This window comes from Chaetodon auriga, chromosome 20, assembly GCF_051107435.1.
Source record: "Chaetodon auriga isolate fChaAug3 chromosome 20, fChaAug3.hap1, whole genome shotgun sequence".
Lineage (NCBI taxonomy): Eukaryota > Metazoa > Chordata > Actinopteri > Chaetodontiformes > Chaetodontidae > Chaetodon > Chaetodon auriga.
Genome location: NC_135093.1, coordinates 10,910,897 through 10,927,663, shown reverse-complemented (window position 1 = coordinate 10,927,663; position 16,767 = coordinate 10,910,897). Strand labels below are relative to the sequence as shown.

Sequence of the window (16,767 nt, the reverse complement as noted above, 5' to 3'; positions counted from 1 at the left end):
TAGCTCAGATTCTCGCTTTATTGGTCAACTTGATGAAAGACTACAAAACGAATTCACAAAAAATCTCTTTCAAGTAATCAAATCTGTACAAACCTAAACTGTACGGGGTTTTTACAGCTCTGGCTCATATGAATCTGAAGAGTCATACGCATGTGTGTGCGTGTCTGTGTGTGTGTGCGTGTCTGTGTGTGTGGTGGGGGGGTGGGGGGGTTAGCATGTGGCTTGCTTCTGTGAGACAAGGTGACACACTCCTTCCTGTTCAAGGATACCAAGACGCCACACTCAGATAGGCAAGACACTGCATGCACGCATGCGCGCACACACACACACACATGCACACACACCTGTGTTTGAGATTTTACAGTACAGAGGACAGGGAAAACAAACCACTTCCCCCCTCCACAAGTACACACACAACACCTGCTGGCAGGGGCTTGCTGCTAAATTCATCAGGTCAGCAATCTCCCACTGTCTCCCAAACCCTGCATTTCAGTCAAAATTACTGTACAGACAGACACTGTGGTTTCAACCTTTCCACGGGAAGAGTGGTAAGAGAGAGGGGAAAGTATAAATCTCTAATACTCTCTCACAAAATGTACACGTGCACACATGATTTTAATGCTCACCGGCAGACGAGACGCGTTGGTCATCTGCACACGCACGCACTCACTCAGACAATTCATAACATTAAATGTTTTAAGAAGTACAGATAAAAAAGGAAAAAAGCCCTGGGTATAGGTTTGATTTCTGGCTGTTTGGTGAAAGAAAGGAGAAGAGAGGTAGAGAGGGCAGGAGGGGTGGGTTGGAGGTCGAGGGCAGACTACTGCTGTCATTTCTTAGCTTTCCTTGGGGGAGTGACTGGGCGACCAGAGCCCATGCCGCCTCCACCACCGTAGAACAGCTTCTTGTCTGCAGGCTTGAGAATCTGTAAAGGGATGAAAAGATGAGCAAACTGAGCTAAACATTGTATTTCTTGCAAATGTTGACATGCAAGGCCTGTTTTATCAGTCTCTCTCCGGTTGATGTCTTGCTTACCTGGAATGAGCACATGAGGGTCTCGTCTACGCTCATCATGGCTCCGGCATTGTCAAACTCACCGCAGTAGTTCGGGGCTGAGAACAGCGTCACCAGCTGCCTCTTTGCAAAGAACTCATATCCGTCCTCGACCACCTGAGATAAACGACAGGTTAACAAGTTGTTTTTAAAGAGTGGGAGGTCATTTCGAACAAATGCTTCTCACATGCATACAATAAAAGCGGCACAAAAACAGAACCGCGTCGTAATTCATTGACAGCGTTCAGCAGTTCCACCTGACTTTCCTTCCTGTACTAAAAGCTGGACAGGCTTGTTTGATAAAAGTGCTGACCTTGCGTTAGCTACAAAAGGAGTTTACTGTAAAATAAATCCATAACAAAAAAAAGGCAGTAAATTATTAGAAGAAACATCAATTTGTTTCTGCGACTCGTCTTAATATATTTCCCCTCGTTTTTATCCTGTGTGGATGCGACGTAGAGAGCAAAGATATCCTGCACATTATTACAGCCACTGTTAAGCTTATGGATACTATACAACTACAGTGACTTGGGGCTGGTTACTACCTTCAAGACAGGCTAAATTAGTTTGAAGAAACCAGTGTACTCCAACTACGGTAAGACAGGTAAAGTCAGCTGCTGGAGTATTACAAGTCTCCAAAAATTATGCACAGTCATTTGAGAGCAAAGCACTGTCACTGTGTGTATGTTTGCATGTGAACAACATTTTTGCCTGAAATGCCCATCCCTACCAGTAATAATCCACCCTCCTTAGCATAACTAGAGGCTAAGCTACGCGTCATTGTCTCTATGAAACAACTCTAAGCACACAGAAACACTAACATCACATAACAAGTTCCACACCCAACTCTTGCTGGTCTAACTGGATATAAAGAAGAGGGGCGGCTTAACTCGTCATTTTCTCACTTATTATTAGCACCGTCTTTCATTCCCACTGCAAAAACATCATTAACCTTTCGGTAAAAGTCGTACACTCACCTGATGGGCCCGACATATGAGGTCCATGTCGTGTTTGTGGAGGAACTTTGTGACCACGTCGGCACCAAAAGTGAAGGAGACACCACGGTCGTTCTCACCCCAGCCCAGCACATCTTTGTCCGGGTCAGCCCACAGCAGGTCGCACAGGAGGCCCTGGTCAGGTACATCAGTGGGGCGCATGACCCTTCGGACCTGCTCCATAGACTGGAGGTCTGGGGACAGGCCTGGAGAGGTTCAATGTAGAACAGTTCAATGTTAGACAGCAGAAAAACTTGAATTTAGCGTCTATGATGGTACACATGCACTATGTTTCTTGTTGTTCTGAGGCCTGGTTTTGGTTTTATTGCTCACTTTCAGTTCAGCTAGGCAAAAGGAGGGAAATCTAGAGGGGTGTGTCAAACAAGGAGCGTCTCCGATTGCAGAATGTGCAAGATTAGGACACCTGTCTCACACACATGCGTGCACACACCTCTCTTTCAGCATTATTAGAGCTAATTAATGTGATTTAAAACAACAATATGATATAAATAAGAATGTCACCTTGATAACAACATCACAATCAAAATAAAACATATGTATAGAACTTTAGCATAAGAAATACAGCCCTATAAGTTAAGGTCAGCTGATACATAAAAACTGTGGAATTTTCATATATAAAACAGACTTTCATTTGTGTATACTAAACATTACCGAGACCAAAAAATGGATTGTGGCTTTAACTGCAATGTCCTCAATCGATGAAAAACTTGAACTAGCGAACATACAATATCCTTTCTGTGCGTTCTGTCTTATGTAACTTCATATGTTCCAACAGGGAGGTGGTGTTTACCCACATGATTATCAGGGCCTGTTTACATATTTTGTGTAGCGCACACACACACAAGATAGCTGTGAATGTCTGCTGGTGTCACATTGTCTGAGCCCTTAGGTCCATTCTTTGGTGGAACGGTTTGTGAGTGATTTGACGGCAGCATTTCTTTGCAGGAGTTGTCGAAATAAGAAATAAAAAGTGGTCTACAGCTGTGGCTGCAGCACAGGGCAAGGATACATAAATATACTCAAACAAGAAATTAAGATCCCACACAGTCCTGCAGGTCTGACCATTATGTTGACAATAACAACAGTGCAGAGGCGAGTTTGTGTGTGCGCTCTGGACAGAAGCCAAATGAACTGTTTGATGAGGATACCTCCATGGCAACAGAAGATCTTCTCATCAACAATGGCTGCAACAGGCAAACAGTTGAAGCAGTCAGTGAAGGTCTTCCACAGCTTTATGTTGTATCGCCTCTTACCTGTGGGAGGAAACCACAATTACCTGGTCACAATGTAATCTTGAGACCAATAAAATCTCAACAGCTGCACCTATTGCATCACATTAGAAACACAACAGTTTACATAATCCTGGCTCTGAATAGCAGAGAGGCATGTGATTAATCACTAGAGCCTGATCATGCTCCTTGGCCCGAAGCTTGTTGCACTGAGGGGTTATCGGTGTTATGGCTTTTCTTACTACTGATAAGACAGATTCCTCATCGGGTTTAAAGAACAGCTTTAACTCAGATTTTTTTTTATTAAAAATGTTTGCATTGCTGAGTATATAAATGATGACAGATGGGCAACAAATAAAAGAGAAAACCTGACCAAATGAGTGGAGAACCATAACGCATGCAGATGCTTTCACACAGGTACATTGCGTCAAACAATTATGCAATCTGACATCAATCATGCTCCGTGGCATTCCTAAAAATGTTGAACAGGCCCAGTCGAGTCAAAGATCAAAGTGATTTTGAAAGAGGTTTCATTGTTGGGGCACGCATGGCAAGAGATTCAGTCTTAAAGACTGCTCAACTGGCAAGTGATTCAATTCTAACAGTGAGTGGAGTGACATCTGCATTTAGATCTATGGGAAAGACATCAGTAAAATATGGTCGGAAATTGTGGTTGACAGCGCACATTAAATGACTGTAATGCATGTGCATTAGTGCGATACGTAAAGAAAAAACAGAAGAGCAACTCTTCCTCAGGTGACTGAGAATGTGAAGGCAGGACGTGATCAGACTGTCAGCAACAACAGTCCGTCGACAATTACATGGGGAGGGATGTTTTAGTAGGGCTGCAGTGCATAAACCCCTCATTACAAAGACGGGTGCCCATTTGAGAGTTCAGTGGCACAAAAACCACAGGCCCTGGTCTACAGAGATGTAGAAACAAAAATGATATGGTCAGATGAGTCATCCTTCAGCATATTCTTGACAAGTGGGCGAGTGCCTGTGTGGCATTCACCAAGATAACGGTATGGGCCTGAATGTTTGACCCCTACAGTAAAGGGATCTGGTGACTCTGTTATGTTGTGGGGGACATTTTGCTGGTATGGTTTGGGTCCATTTGTCGTCTTAGAGGGAAGGGTCACTGCAAAGCAATGTTAAGTTGTTCTGAGTGATCACCATTCTCCTGTGATGAAGCCTTTCTATCCCGATCCCCCGTCTCTTCCAGGACGACAAGGACCCCCATCCACAGGGCACAAGGGGTCGCTGTATGGTTTCTTGGGTGTGAAAATTATGTAAATCATACGCTATGGCCTTCGCAGTCACTGGATCTTAACCCAGTTGAACAAATATGGGAGATTCTGGACCCACATGTTCAACCACGCTCTCAATCACAATCGTGAAAGCATCAAATGAGTAGTTGAATGTTCTGGTTGCGGTACAATGTATTGTACAGTCGGAGAATACACAGAAAAACATATCGCTCATACAATTCAAAAAAGCAGATCTGATTTTTTAAATATATAGGAAGCTACAACGCTTTTTGTCTACTATTTACACTACTTTGTTTTCATTTCTACAAGTTTAACATTTGAGACAGAAGTCCACAGGCTATATTTTAAGCAAACTGCTAGTAACCATAGATAGTAGTGTTACCATTAATGCTTGTTTGTATCTGTATGCATGCCATATGACTTACACTCATCGTAGAAGCCATATATTCTGTTAATGGAGGCGCACTCATGGTTTCCTCTCAGCAGAAAGAAGTTTTCTGGGTATTTGATCTTGTAAGCCAGTAACAGGCAGATGGTCTCCAGGGACTGCTTGCCTCTGTCTACATAGTCCCCCAGGAACAGGTAGTTGCTCTCTGGTGGAAAGCCCCCATATTCAAACAGCCTCAGCAGATCATAGTACTGCCCATGAACATCACCTGGTGAGAGAAACAGTATTAGAGTGGAAAGTCAAACATGTGATTATCATGCCATGTGTATGTGCACAACAAAAGGTAAAGGACTTGGATAGAGGTACAACAACACTTGACACCCTGCAAATGATCACCAACACTTCAGACCATGATTGGCCATGCACTAATCCAAATGAACACTCTGTTATTCCGGTGTTGCTTGACTTGTTTTTGTGTGATGATGAGACAACGCAATTAATGTGCAAGCTTGGATTTAGTGTGAAGATGGTGGTGATTCTCACTGCACTGGAAACTTGAGCTGTTCCTTAAAATCTGCAGACTGTTCGAGAGTCATTTCATTAAGTGGCATCAGCAGTATGTCACAGGAGGGCAACTCCCGGGAGACTTGCAGTGCAAAACAGCAAAACACTGGCAAGTCAATATTATCACTTTATCCCTATAGTTCTGAGATTATGTGGCAAGGTCATAGTCAAGCACTGTATCCTGTCTTTAACACTGTCTTCTTTTTGGTTTAAATAGATTTAATAAACTATCCTTTGAAAGGCATTTAGCATCTGGTATTGAGAATACTTAGTATAATGTGAATGTAAGCTTTAGTCCAGCACTATGACCTAAGCACAGCCATCTAAGAGTGTTTGTAAATGCTATGCAACCACGCTTGAGAATTCCCTGGACTCTCAAGAACACAACTAAGCCTCACCACAAATCTTGAGGGGCGCCTCAAGTTCGAGCAGGATTGGCTGGCTGAGGAAGATCTCCCGGGATTTGAGGCAGAGACCACGGATTTCATTCTCTGTCAGCTGAACATTTTTGCCAGGTCTGGAGCCTTTCACTGTGAGAGAAAAATGCAACAAGAGTGAGAAATAGCACACACAACAATGAACCATAAACACAGCAGAGTTTAATATTCGTACTCACTTGCGACAGGGAGTACATGTTAAAACTGTGCTATCCAAAAATGCTAAGCACAAATGTAAGAGTATTTGTGAAAGTACAGTAAAGTGAGACACCGCATTTTATTTCTAAAAGGAAAATTCACCGTAAAACAGAATTCAAATGTTCTCAGCAAAATGGGGCAGACTGCCACGGACAGTTGGCACATGTTAATATGCAGTGTGCACGCTGTTCAGTATTCAATCATGAACTCTTCACTCTATCATCACAGTCATCGTGATGCATGATGATCCTCGTGCCTTCTGTATCCAATTGGCAGGTTCCTTTGTGTATTTTGTTAAACTTACACTTTAGCAAAGGTATTCGTCATGTTTTAGTTTGGTTGACTTTCAATTTTTGAATTCACTCAAGGAGCAGAAAAAACAAGATTCTGGGTTTAGAGCCATTTGGGGGACAAATTCCCATGAATCGTAAAAATTATCTGGAACAACTCGTATGACTTTCTGATACCAACCAGGGTGCTGTTACTTGATATGGGGCACTTTCCAAATCACATTTCTGATTCCGCCACACAAATATAACTGATTTAGACGTAAATATCAAACAATACTAAGGGACCACTATGGACTAACTCAGCGTAAGCCACCTGATGACACAGTAATAAATCTGAGCTCTGTTCCCATTTCCAGTTCCGTTTGTATAAACGTTAAATTTTGCCCTTATTGCCCAAAAGTATTTGGCTAGCAAGAAAAGTAAATGTTGCTCACTGATACTTTAAACACAGTCATGTTGTGGACAAGACATTTACGAAAATATACACATCGCCCTGTTAATGTTACATAATAGCAGCGTTATCGATTGCAGGTTAACGATACTAACAATGTAAGTTAACGTTGAAGAGCGAATACTTTGTCGGGCAATGTAAAACCTAAATATAAAACATTTACTAAGAATTTAATACGGACGACTGGGAACAACAAAGATTCATTTGCAGCGAAAAGGATGCTACTGACCAAACATAACTGACGGTCAATTCAAATCCTGTGTTTCGTTAGCAAGAGGCAAAACGATGAACTTAACTGGCTAACATAGCATAGGTGGCTATCGTTGTCTAGCCTGTTAGCGAAAATGGCTACCTCGGTGAATAAATATTGAGCGAAAAGCTGCCTCAACTTACCTTCCAGCAGACGTTGTATAATGGAATCGATGTTCAACTTATCGGCTTCTGCCATGCTATTCCTCTATTCTGGTCGGTTTCTCCTACGAATTGAAGACGTAGTGACTATTAACTGGCTACTGAGTTACCGTTAGCTCAACTAGGTTAGCGTTAATCGGCTATCGTTAGCCCGCTAGCTAGCTAACCTTGGGGCAGAATTGGCAACCTCAAAATCTGAGGCTGGACGATAAATTGTTAAATATGTGATGGCTGTCATGTACTTCAGAAATCCGCCTTAGTCAACTATTTTACATCAGATATCCGAATTCACTTTCAGCATTCGTATTTTCTCGTGACAACGATGTTTCTGTCGTAGCTACTAGCACCATGCCATCGACAAAAAAAAGCTAGACGAGCGTTAGCTCAAAGCAAGGTTGAACGGAAGAGGGCAGACCATTCCCGCGCTCCTATAGGTGAGTTTTGCCAGTAGGCGGTGTTTGCGGGAGACATTATTCTCACGGATTGGCTGTTTTCAACGTCGGTCAGTATTTGCTTATCTCAAACCACAATGTAAAAAAGGCAATCGTTCTCGGATATAACGTTATCTTGCACTTTGGTGGCCTTAAATGAAAGATTATATCAAACAATGCAAGATGACTCGTGTTTGTCGACATTTACTCAAATATTCGTCTTTGTATCGCTCTGTATTTGTTGCGCAGTAAAGCGACACCCACGGAAGTGACCAAGATGGGAAGAATCAACGACGTATTTTGGCATGACGCAATGTCCTAGCGCCTGGCAACACGCACCGAGTGATTCATTCTTAAGTTGAGAGATGGCTTAGCTACTTTGCTAGTTCACTAAGAGAAACATGACTCCAACTCGGTTAAACGTAAACCTATCTACTTAACGCTAATTATACATTTGGTTATATAATACCAGCAGCCGACCATGAAGTTGCTCCATAAAGACATTGAAAAAGATAATGCCGGGTGAGTGACTGGCGATAGCTAATGTTAGCAAGCTAACCAGCATGCTACTTTGCAGCTGACTACATGTGTCAACTTGTGATTTACATTCACCTGTACCAGCAGAGATGTGGGGAGTTTGGGCTTAGTGTGGAAATTGTCCCTTTTGTAGTTGATGTGTAATAACTCACACAACACGAAATATAACTAAATGAGCACAGATTGTATCGTTCAGGCTGTGGCTATTGCTTTCGCTTTAATGAGTTTAATGAGTGAGTAAACAAAACAACCACGGATTGTGTTACGATTGACGTACACTCCATAAGTACTGTAATAGAATGGATGCTGCTGCATCATTGCATTGCATCATGGCTTGACATCTTAAAGTAAAAGCATATCCACAGTCTAATGCTGTGATAACCAAAACCACACCTGACGTATTACTAACGTGAATAACGCCAATAAGATGGCGCAGTAATGGCTATCCTTCTTCAGTCAGGTGACTCTGATGCCAGAGGAGGCAGAGGATATGTGGCACACCTACAACCTGCTGCAAGTGGGGGACAGCTTGAGAGCCTCCACTATCAGGTAACCACTAACTTTGATTACATGGTGACAGATGAAGCCCTGCAGTGCACACCAGGGCTTTCCAGATGTTTTGGCTTTGCTATCTTGTAGCACTGCAGAATTGGCATTGCAGCATCTTTCTGTGTGTGTTTCATTTGTCGGCTGATAACGATTCAAGTCTGCCGTTCTGTATGCATTTGTAAAGTATCAAAAAAAGCAACTCAAGGTTTAGCCTCCCTCCACTTTCATTAACCACTGATCAGATATGACATGCACCTGATGTAATCAGTGCTGCTAGCTATACAGGTTGACTTGTAGTAACCTGACAGATCTAGTTTGGAAAGTTTCAACAGGAAGCTTGATTTACACACAACGTCTTGTATCGAAAGAATTCTGTTTTTGCAAGACCACAAGTTTCCAGCTCTGTCTTGAATTCCCTCAGCCATAAAAGTAATTCAAAGTGACTTCATCCAAATATCTTGATCATTATAAAAAACACAATAATGCTTCATATACGAATGTAATGTTGTGACAAATGTTCATTAAGGAAGAGTGAGTATGATTTGTCGGATGGGGTTTGCAAACACAACATTCAAATCAGGCACTTGACTCACACGCTCACACCCTGCATACTGTTATTGGCTGGGGGCAGCACACCCACTGTCCAAAGGTTGATGCCCAGACCCAGAAACATCCAGAATACAGCAAAATAAGAAAATACAGGCAAAGGGCAGGCTCTCTGCATATAGAGACACCATCACACACAAGTAGTGGATCATTTTGTCTCGATCATTCTGCCTTCTAAGTCACTCTGTGCTTGTTTATCAGGTTTCCAGCTTCTTCTCTCACTCAGTGTTTTGGTCTGAGAAACACAAACAGAATTTGCCATCAGAGCTGCACCTCAAGTCCCTTTCCCCTGCTCCCACAGGAAGGTGCAGACAGAGTCCACCACTGGAAGTGTGGGCAGCTCCAGAGTCCGGACTACCCTCACTTTGTGTGTGGAGACTATTGACTTTGACTCCCAGGCCTGCCAGCTGAGAGTAAAGGGCACTAACATTGAGGAGAACCAGTATGTCAAGGTCTGGTATTTCTAAGCAACCTGACAGTTGCAGTCATGTGACATTAATGAGAATTGACATTTTAAAGTGGAGTAGAGGGGTTAAGTAATAAGATTAGGATGCCGAAGATTTTCTTTTGTTCTCATAAGCACAATCATATGTTAAAGAATAACAGCAGTGTCATTTATTCTTCTTCCCTCACCAGATGGGCGCTTACCACACTATTGAGCTTGAGCTCAACAGGAAGTTCACTCTTGCTAAAAAGAGCTGGGACAGCGTTGTGCTGGACAGGATCGGTAAGCAGGTGCTGCTGTTGACATTGGACTGAGGTTTTTGTTTTATTTTGTTTTATTTTTTTTGTTTTATTTGTTTTATTCGGTCAGAACAATCACAGCAGAAAATATCAGTTTGTCTCATTCTTGTGTTTGGCTCATTTGAGCTCGCACTTCCCACTTGCATGGCAACCAGGACTTGTAAACAGTAATCAAATGGACTCACAAGTATCTTGTTTACCGGACAGAATTTCATGGGCTTTAGCAACTGCACACTCAGCTGCCAGAATCTCAGCTTCTACTTCCTTATACAGATAAAACTGCATGTCAGGGTCAGTTCTTGCATTTGATTCAGATTTGCTCACACTCCTAAGAGACTACCAGCAGTTCTCCTGAAAGTAGTTATTTGATGAGCACCCAAATGTGAAGAGCATTTTTCACTTCTGACCAACTGAACCAAACCATGGAAACAAACACTGTTGAGTTCAGAGTTTTTCCATAGTTGGAGATGTTTGCTTGGCTTGATGAGTCGAGGTTACTTTCCACATGGACTGTTGTGGACAATCTGTTTGGCTTCAATAGTGTTATGAACCACAACAACTTTAACATTCTGCTGAGTAGATTCACGTTCTCACTCCAAGAAAACACAGACCTTCGCCTGTTTCTGTCAGACAAAGAACTGTGAAGCGAGCCAATGTGGTTAAAACGACACAGTCCAAATGTCAAAAATTGCTCACAGATGTTGAACAGTTAAGATCATGTTGAACGTTAAAAGCTGTTTTGACAAGTTTACATGCACATTACAGGAAATGCACAGTCCTCTCCTTCATGTATTTACATTACCAGTGGAGAGAGAGTGTTGCCATGGGAACAGGATAGGAAGAAACAAGAGGGAAGCTGACAGATGAGGTTCATGCATTTGAGTCATTGCTGCTGTAATTTTAACCACAACTTAACTCTAAGTAGCGAGCGTGTGAAGCTCTTAGCAACTGCTCACATCAACTACAGGCATTAAGTAAGAGCAAAATCAATGATTAACAGTAAAACTGTAATAAGACATTTGTTGCTAACTTCAAAAAGTACCCGCTTCCTCAGATGATCCATTTATTTTGCCGTGTCTACCCTTTAGAGCAGGCATGTGATGCAACCCAGAAGGCAGATGTGGCAGCTGTGGTAATGCAGGAGGGTCTGGCCAACCTGGTGCTGGTGACCCCCGCCATGACTCTGCTCCGTGCCAAGGTGGAGCTCACCATTCCTCGCAAGAGAAGGGGAAGCTGCACTCAGCACGAGAAGGTAGGTCAGCTCGCTGTGACCGCACAGCTGTGACGAGGGGAGAATAAAGTCAGCAAGTGTAGATAGTGTGTCGGTGTGGTGACCTCTGATTATGAGATGACCCTTGCCTCCCTTTTTTTCAAGACTTGTTGAAGACAAGAAGTGCTCTGAATAGAGCAAGTTGGGCAGATATTTTAATAAATTGTCACATTTACAGCAAGTAAAATAGGGTAGACCAACAAAGGTAGTCGCACTTTATATTCTGAATATTCATATCAACGTATCAAACTAAAGTTTAGTGTATGATGACACAGTTATTTCCCTCAGTACTTGGATCTGTCATGTAGGCTGATGTCAAACTGTCTGTGTGTTTGCAGGCGCTGGAGAGGTTCTATGAGGCCGTGATGCAAGCGATTCTCCGCCACATCAATTTTGATGGTATTGCTGCTGTGTAGACACGCACAACATGCATAGACTTACAATGTGTTCCTGTTTTGTGTCAAACGCATCTCCCTTTATAGTTTGTTGTTCCTATGAGTCATTTTAATGGCACCTTTGTGGTTAATCACTGCTGCCACATAATCTTTGTTTTTCGTTTCCGTTTGAAGAAACGAAACGTTAGAAAAGTTGATTTTGAATTCTCTCCCTTGCCTTCTGCTAGTGGTGAAGTGCATCCTGGTTGCCAGTCCAGGCTTTGTGAAGGACCAGTTCATCAGCTACCTCTTCAAAGAGGCGGTGCGACAGGACAACAAGATCCTGCTGGAGAATCGACCCAAATTCATGCTGGTCCACTCATCGTCAGGTCACAAGTACTCGCTCAAAGGTACGAGCTTGCAGCCTCTGAGAATAAAGTGATCAAATCTCATCACAAGGTGAAAACTCAGTGAAGTGCTTGTTGTTTTGCAGAAATCCTCTCTGATCCCACCGTGACAAGTCGGCTCTCTGATACCAAGGTGACTGTACAGCCTGTGATTTGTCATATTGTTTTATTCATTGAAAGTGAATAGTGACTGTAGTAAGTGGTCTTTATGTTTAACTTTCAGGCAGCAGGAGAGGTGAAAGCCCTGGAAGACTTCTATAAGATGCTCCAACATGAGCCTGACAGAGCCTTTTATGGGTGAGTGATGATGGACCAGACCAGCCAACAGACACGATGTCGTCATTTATTCGTACTGATAATCAGCAACCTTTGTATCTTTGCATTGCCACAGACTGGCTCATGTGGAGAAAGCTGCCGACGCCCTCGCCATCGACACCTTGTTGATAAGCGATAAGCTGTTCAGGTACACGCTGGGAGAGGTTGCTTGTTTTTGGCACAGATCTTTAGGTTATCTGATGTAGATTCACAGGGCGGGTGTTTACGTTCAGCTGCTACTGGCCGACATTTTCAACAGTTTTCTCCTGGATTGTCTAACCTGTATACAATCAAAAACTGCCATCAGAATTATTTCAAGCATTGTAATATAAACAATCACATCTGCTCTGTGTATGAATGCATGTTTTGTGTCTCTCCGCGTGTACGACCAGACACCAGGATATCCCCACGAGGAGTCGTTACGTTCGGTTGGTGGACAACGTGAGAGACAATGGCGGCAACGTCAGGTACCGATCGTCTTTTAAAAGACTGGCTGTGTTAACATTCACCAAGAAGAACGTCCTTTACCAAGTTGATGTGTTTTTCTCTCTCGTTTTTTTCTTTTTTCATCCAGAATTTTCTCAAGCCTTCATGTTTCTGGTGAACGTAAGTTATACAAGCTTTTTTGTTTTTTTCTTTTAGAAACACATATCTGTAGCATTTATTTGGCAAACTCATGAACGAAACAGGGACCCACTCTTAAAACATTGCTGCATGGCGCTGCTAGTGGTTAAAAACTCCACTCCAGGTATGGTTACGTAACTCTGAGGGTTTATTCCATAATTGTAACTTGAAATGACCAGCATGAGTAAAATAACACCAACACACCGTCAGGTCTGCTCTGTAAATGTTTGATACTGTCAGGGGAATTTCATTTACTGCCGTCATTTCAGCACTGATTGATTAAGGCCCTGACTTCAACTTTGGACAGAATCAGTTCCTCAAATTCAATTGTGCATTTTGCACTTCCGTACTTAGAGATATTATCAGCCTGAAGTTCCATGTGTATGTTGATTTAACCTTGATTGTCTTCTCAGAACTGACTCAGCTGAGCGGAGTGGCTGCCATCCTGCGGTTTCCCATTGCCGACCTATCTGAGGCTGAGGATGACAGCAGCTCAGACGAAGACTGATCCACAGTCATGGACTAGAAAAGAAGAGGAAGCTCGTCCTGTGTAGCACATAATGCAAGAATGCATTGACTCAGAGCATTGTAAAACAATAAAGCTGCTGTGTTACGGGCTAAGTACTCCACCTCTGCAACATCCACACCTCTTTCAAGTCTAATCTGCACACCTGTTTTTTTTTTAAAGTGGCCATATTTACAAGTAAATTGATGCAGTTTTTGGTGCTGTGATGCTTTTAGTTTGAAGGTGACAGTGTCGTTCAAAGATGCAGGTTCAGCTCATGCCAGAAAGCTCTGAGTTCAGAGGAATGCCAATGAAAAAGACTGTAACATTCGTTGCCAAGTTCAAATGAAAGCAGTTAAAATTTTACTGACATTTAGCAATAGAAAAAAAGATTTTCTTTTCCAAGTGTACATACAGTATATCTCTCTTGCAATTAAACAACAGAAGTATTCAACCGCTTGTGTTATTTCACTTTGTCACAAGAATCCTTGAAAGAATGAATGAAACACAGCATGTAAAAATATAGAATTTATTGCGTTCAATAATTTCATTTAAAAACTATTTTGGTTATGGGCAATATGACCCAAAACTACTGCATTTCAACAAACTAAAAATCAAGTATGCTCAGGATTTTTAATTTAGTGTAGTGACAGCTTAGTTCCACAGTTACAACACTGTAAGTTCCTCTTATTCTCCTCCAGCAAAATGTCAAACTGCAAACTTCCCTTGCAAAGAATTTCAGCAGCTAGAACTAAAGTGCATGTAGAAACAACTTGCCTCTCTTCTCTTTTTACTTAACGCCTCCTGCCTCTTTGAATCCTAAATCTCTTCTCTATCAGCGGAGCCTTGAGTGCACATGTGTGTACTTGATATACTTTGCATCACTCAGTAGGACACTGGTAGGTCTTAATCCAGGCTAAATCCTCCAGTGTGCCCCAGTGCAGGTAGATTATTGAGCAAGTAACCATGACATGCATTATCTGGTGGCTGTTGCCCCAGTTGTCAAACCGGCCTGGGATGAAGCGCTCTGGAATCTGGATGATGTTGACCACCCCTCCCAGTACAGCCAGCGTGTCCATGATGATGAAGAGCCGCAGGGAGTTGGGGCTGCCCACCCCGCTGCCGAACACCCGGAACAGGAAGAGGCTGAAGCGGAAAAGGCCCTGCCAGACGAAAGCTCGCAGCCGCAGGACGTTTGTGCGGGCCGTGGTGGCACAGTATATACCATAGCTGGACAGGAGGATGTAGGCCAGCAAGGCGGTCTGTCGTATGGCGGGGTAGCAAAGAAGCGTGATGTGGATGATGGGAAGTGCCCCTGGTGACAAGAGGGAAAATATGCCAATGAATTAACAGCAATGCCACTAAAAATAGATCAACTCAGTAGTTTTCAGGGTTATTATAAGCAAATGAGGAGATTTGGACTTAGTGAAGACTCATTTTTTACACTTTGATGATTAGGATTTTAGATGCTGCATTTAGAGAGATTCAGGCCGAGGACAGCAGAGCCAAATGGCACCGACCACCTACCCAGCGTGTTAACCAGGCAGACCCCGAACATGTCCAGGGAGAGCAGGATGTCGTACACATGTTCTCCTCCTATATGGTTCATGAACACATGGTAGACCACAGAGCCAACGGTGGGGGAGAGGCAGGCCAGATAGTGGACCACACAGATCCAGATGCTGTCCACCTCCATCCAGGGGATACTAAAAGGCAGCAGCACCAAGAAGAGGAAAAAAGGGATGCCTGGGGTGATCGGAAGATTAGGAGTTGATGGGGGGGAAAGGGATAGCGGAGGAATGAGATGAAACAAGAAAATGAAGGAGTGCATGTTTGAGACAATTGGAGAATTATTTTCCAGTATGACTAAAAGTTTTAAAGTTTGTGGCCTGGTGTAAGTAGTCAGTTAATGACGTCTGTTTTTATGGTGAGCAGGTGCTGTTAAAAAAACCTTACACAGAGCAGAATGAGGAATTTAAGAGTCTGTGAACGGTTCCTCTGTTTGTTTGTATTCTAGGAATAGTGTTAAATATATGACTCTTGGCTACATGCATGGAGAAACCAGAGAAACACTCTACAGCTAATACCCTTCACTTCCCCTTAATAAGAGTGTTAGCCTTAATGAACTTATGGGATAGCCAATTAAGGAGAAAATGGAGCATGGAGAAGATGTTAGTTAAAAGTTAAAAGTTCAAGGCTGTGCGTATTTTAACTTGTGCACCGTTTCTTTTGCATCTTTTCTTGTGTTTGCACAATCTGAGTCATGTTTGCATTTCAAAGACTTCCGAAAAATACGCAAATTTGGAAAACATGCGAATTTTCAAAATTCTGCAACTACTCTCAATCTTTGCAAATGTGGATCTGCAGGATGGTTTACCCATGATACATATCGGCATTTATGCCTGAAATCGTCAGCCAGCCACACACCTTTAAAGACCTTGTTAACAGTAGGTTATTTCCAGGGCAGGGATTCCCAGGGCAGATTACAGTTAATTCCCCATATCCTCATTACACACTCTTGTCAAGTACGCTTGCAACTGGCCATAAGTGAGAGTAGTGGATATCTGTGTTGTTTTGCTGTGCAGCCCCCGTATGAGTTGAGTGGATACTATGTGAGAAACATTTGCTGAGTATTTAACTGTAAAGATGTGTTTTAATGTGTTAATTCGGATAAACTGGAGTGGATTCCTAAAGGAATAACAGCTGCAAGGCAAGGCAAGGTTAATTTCTGGACTTACCATGAGTGTAAATGTTCCCCAGCTCATTGTGCATGTAGAAGATGCTCCTGAGGCACTCTTGAGCTGTGGACACTGGCCGGTAACCTGTCAGGACATACTTGTTGAACTGAAGGTGTGTAGGGGTCTTTGTGAAGTCCAACAGCCGCGGTCCTTCGTAAAGCACCATCACAACTTCCTGCAGCCGATGAACTCACATTCATGTAGTTGACGGTACAGGTTCCTCACATTTACATCCTAAACGAGGCCGCACTCAGGACTCTGAGGCACAATCATGACCACGACTGGCCGGAAATTCTGGTGCTTGAATCCATCATTGGACAGGTGTAATTCCAAGCAAGCAACCTGTTGAGCTGGCGAAG

The 16,767-nt window shown here is 42.9% G+C and overlaps 3 protein-coding genes across 4 annotated transcripts; 1 reads left to right on the top strand and 2 right to left on the bottom strand.

Annotated features, from left to right (window-relative positions):
• ppp1cab (protein phosphatase 1, catalytic subunit, alpha isozyme b) lies at positions 1–7,709 on the bottom strand. Of its 2 annotated transcripts, XR_013079264.1 has the most exons (8): positions 7,291–7,709; positions 5,920–6,051; positions 4,995–5,225; positions 3,218–3,322; positions 2,031–2,254; positions 1,036–1,170; positions 345–925; positions 1–164 (listed from the first exon to the last, which is right to left on the bottom strand). XR_013079264.1 is itself a non-coding variant. In XM_076759253.1 (7 exons), exons 1-7 carry the CDS (start codon positions 7,343–7,345, stop codon positions 830–832), a joined length of 978 nt encoding a protein of 325 aa, XP_076615368.1. In that variant the 5' UTR covers positions 7,346–7,709; the 3' UTR covers positions 1–829. The 2 variants fall into 2 exon arrangements, 1 of the variants encoding a protein (XP_076615368.1); XM_076759253.1 differs by having other exon boundaries at positions 1–925.
• Positions 7,710–7,850: 141 nt separating this feature from the next.
• pelo (pelota mRNA surveillance and ribosome rescue factor) lies at positions 7,851–14,124 on the top strand. The gene is made up of 13 exons (XM_076759244.1): positions 7,851–8,261; positions 8,733–8,825; positions 9,733–9,883; positions 10,068–10,158; positions 11,264–11,427; positions 11,784–11,844; positions 12,068–12,229; positions 12,313–12,359; positions 12,450–12,523; positions 12,618–12,689; positions 12,934–13,008; positions 13,116–13,147; positions 13,579–14,124. Exons 1-13 carry the CDS (start codon positions 8,221–8,223, stop codon positions 13,671–13,673), a joined length of 1,158 nt encoding a protein of 385 aa, XP_076615359.1. The 5' UTR covers positions 7,851–8,220; the 3' UTR covers positions 13,674–14,124.
• A 61-nt stretch (positions 14,125–14,185) lies between these two features.
• Positions 14,186–16,750, bottom strand: LOC143338683 (progestin and adipoQ receptor family member 4-like). The gene is made up of 3 exons (XM_076759260.1): positions 16,409–16,750; positions 15,198–15,416; positions 14,186–14,985 (listed from the first exon to the last, which is right to left on the bottom strand). The coding sequence occupies exons 1-3, from the start codon at positions 16,572–16,574 to the stop codon at positions 14,552–14,554; spliced, it is 819 nt and encodes a 272-aa protein (XP_076615375.1). The 5' UTR covers positions 16,575–16,750; the 3' UTR covers positions 14,186–14,551.
• Positions 16,751–16,767: the final 17 nt, after the last annotated feature.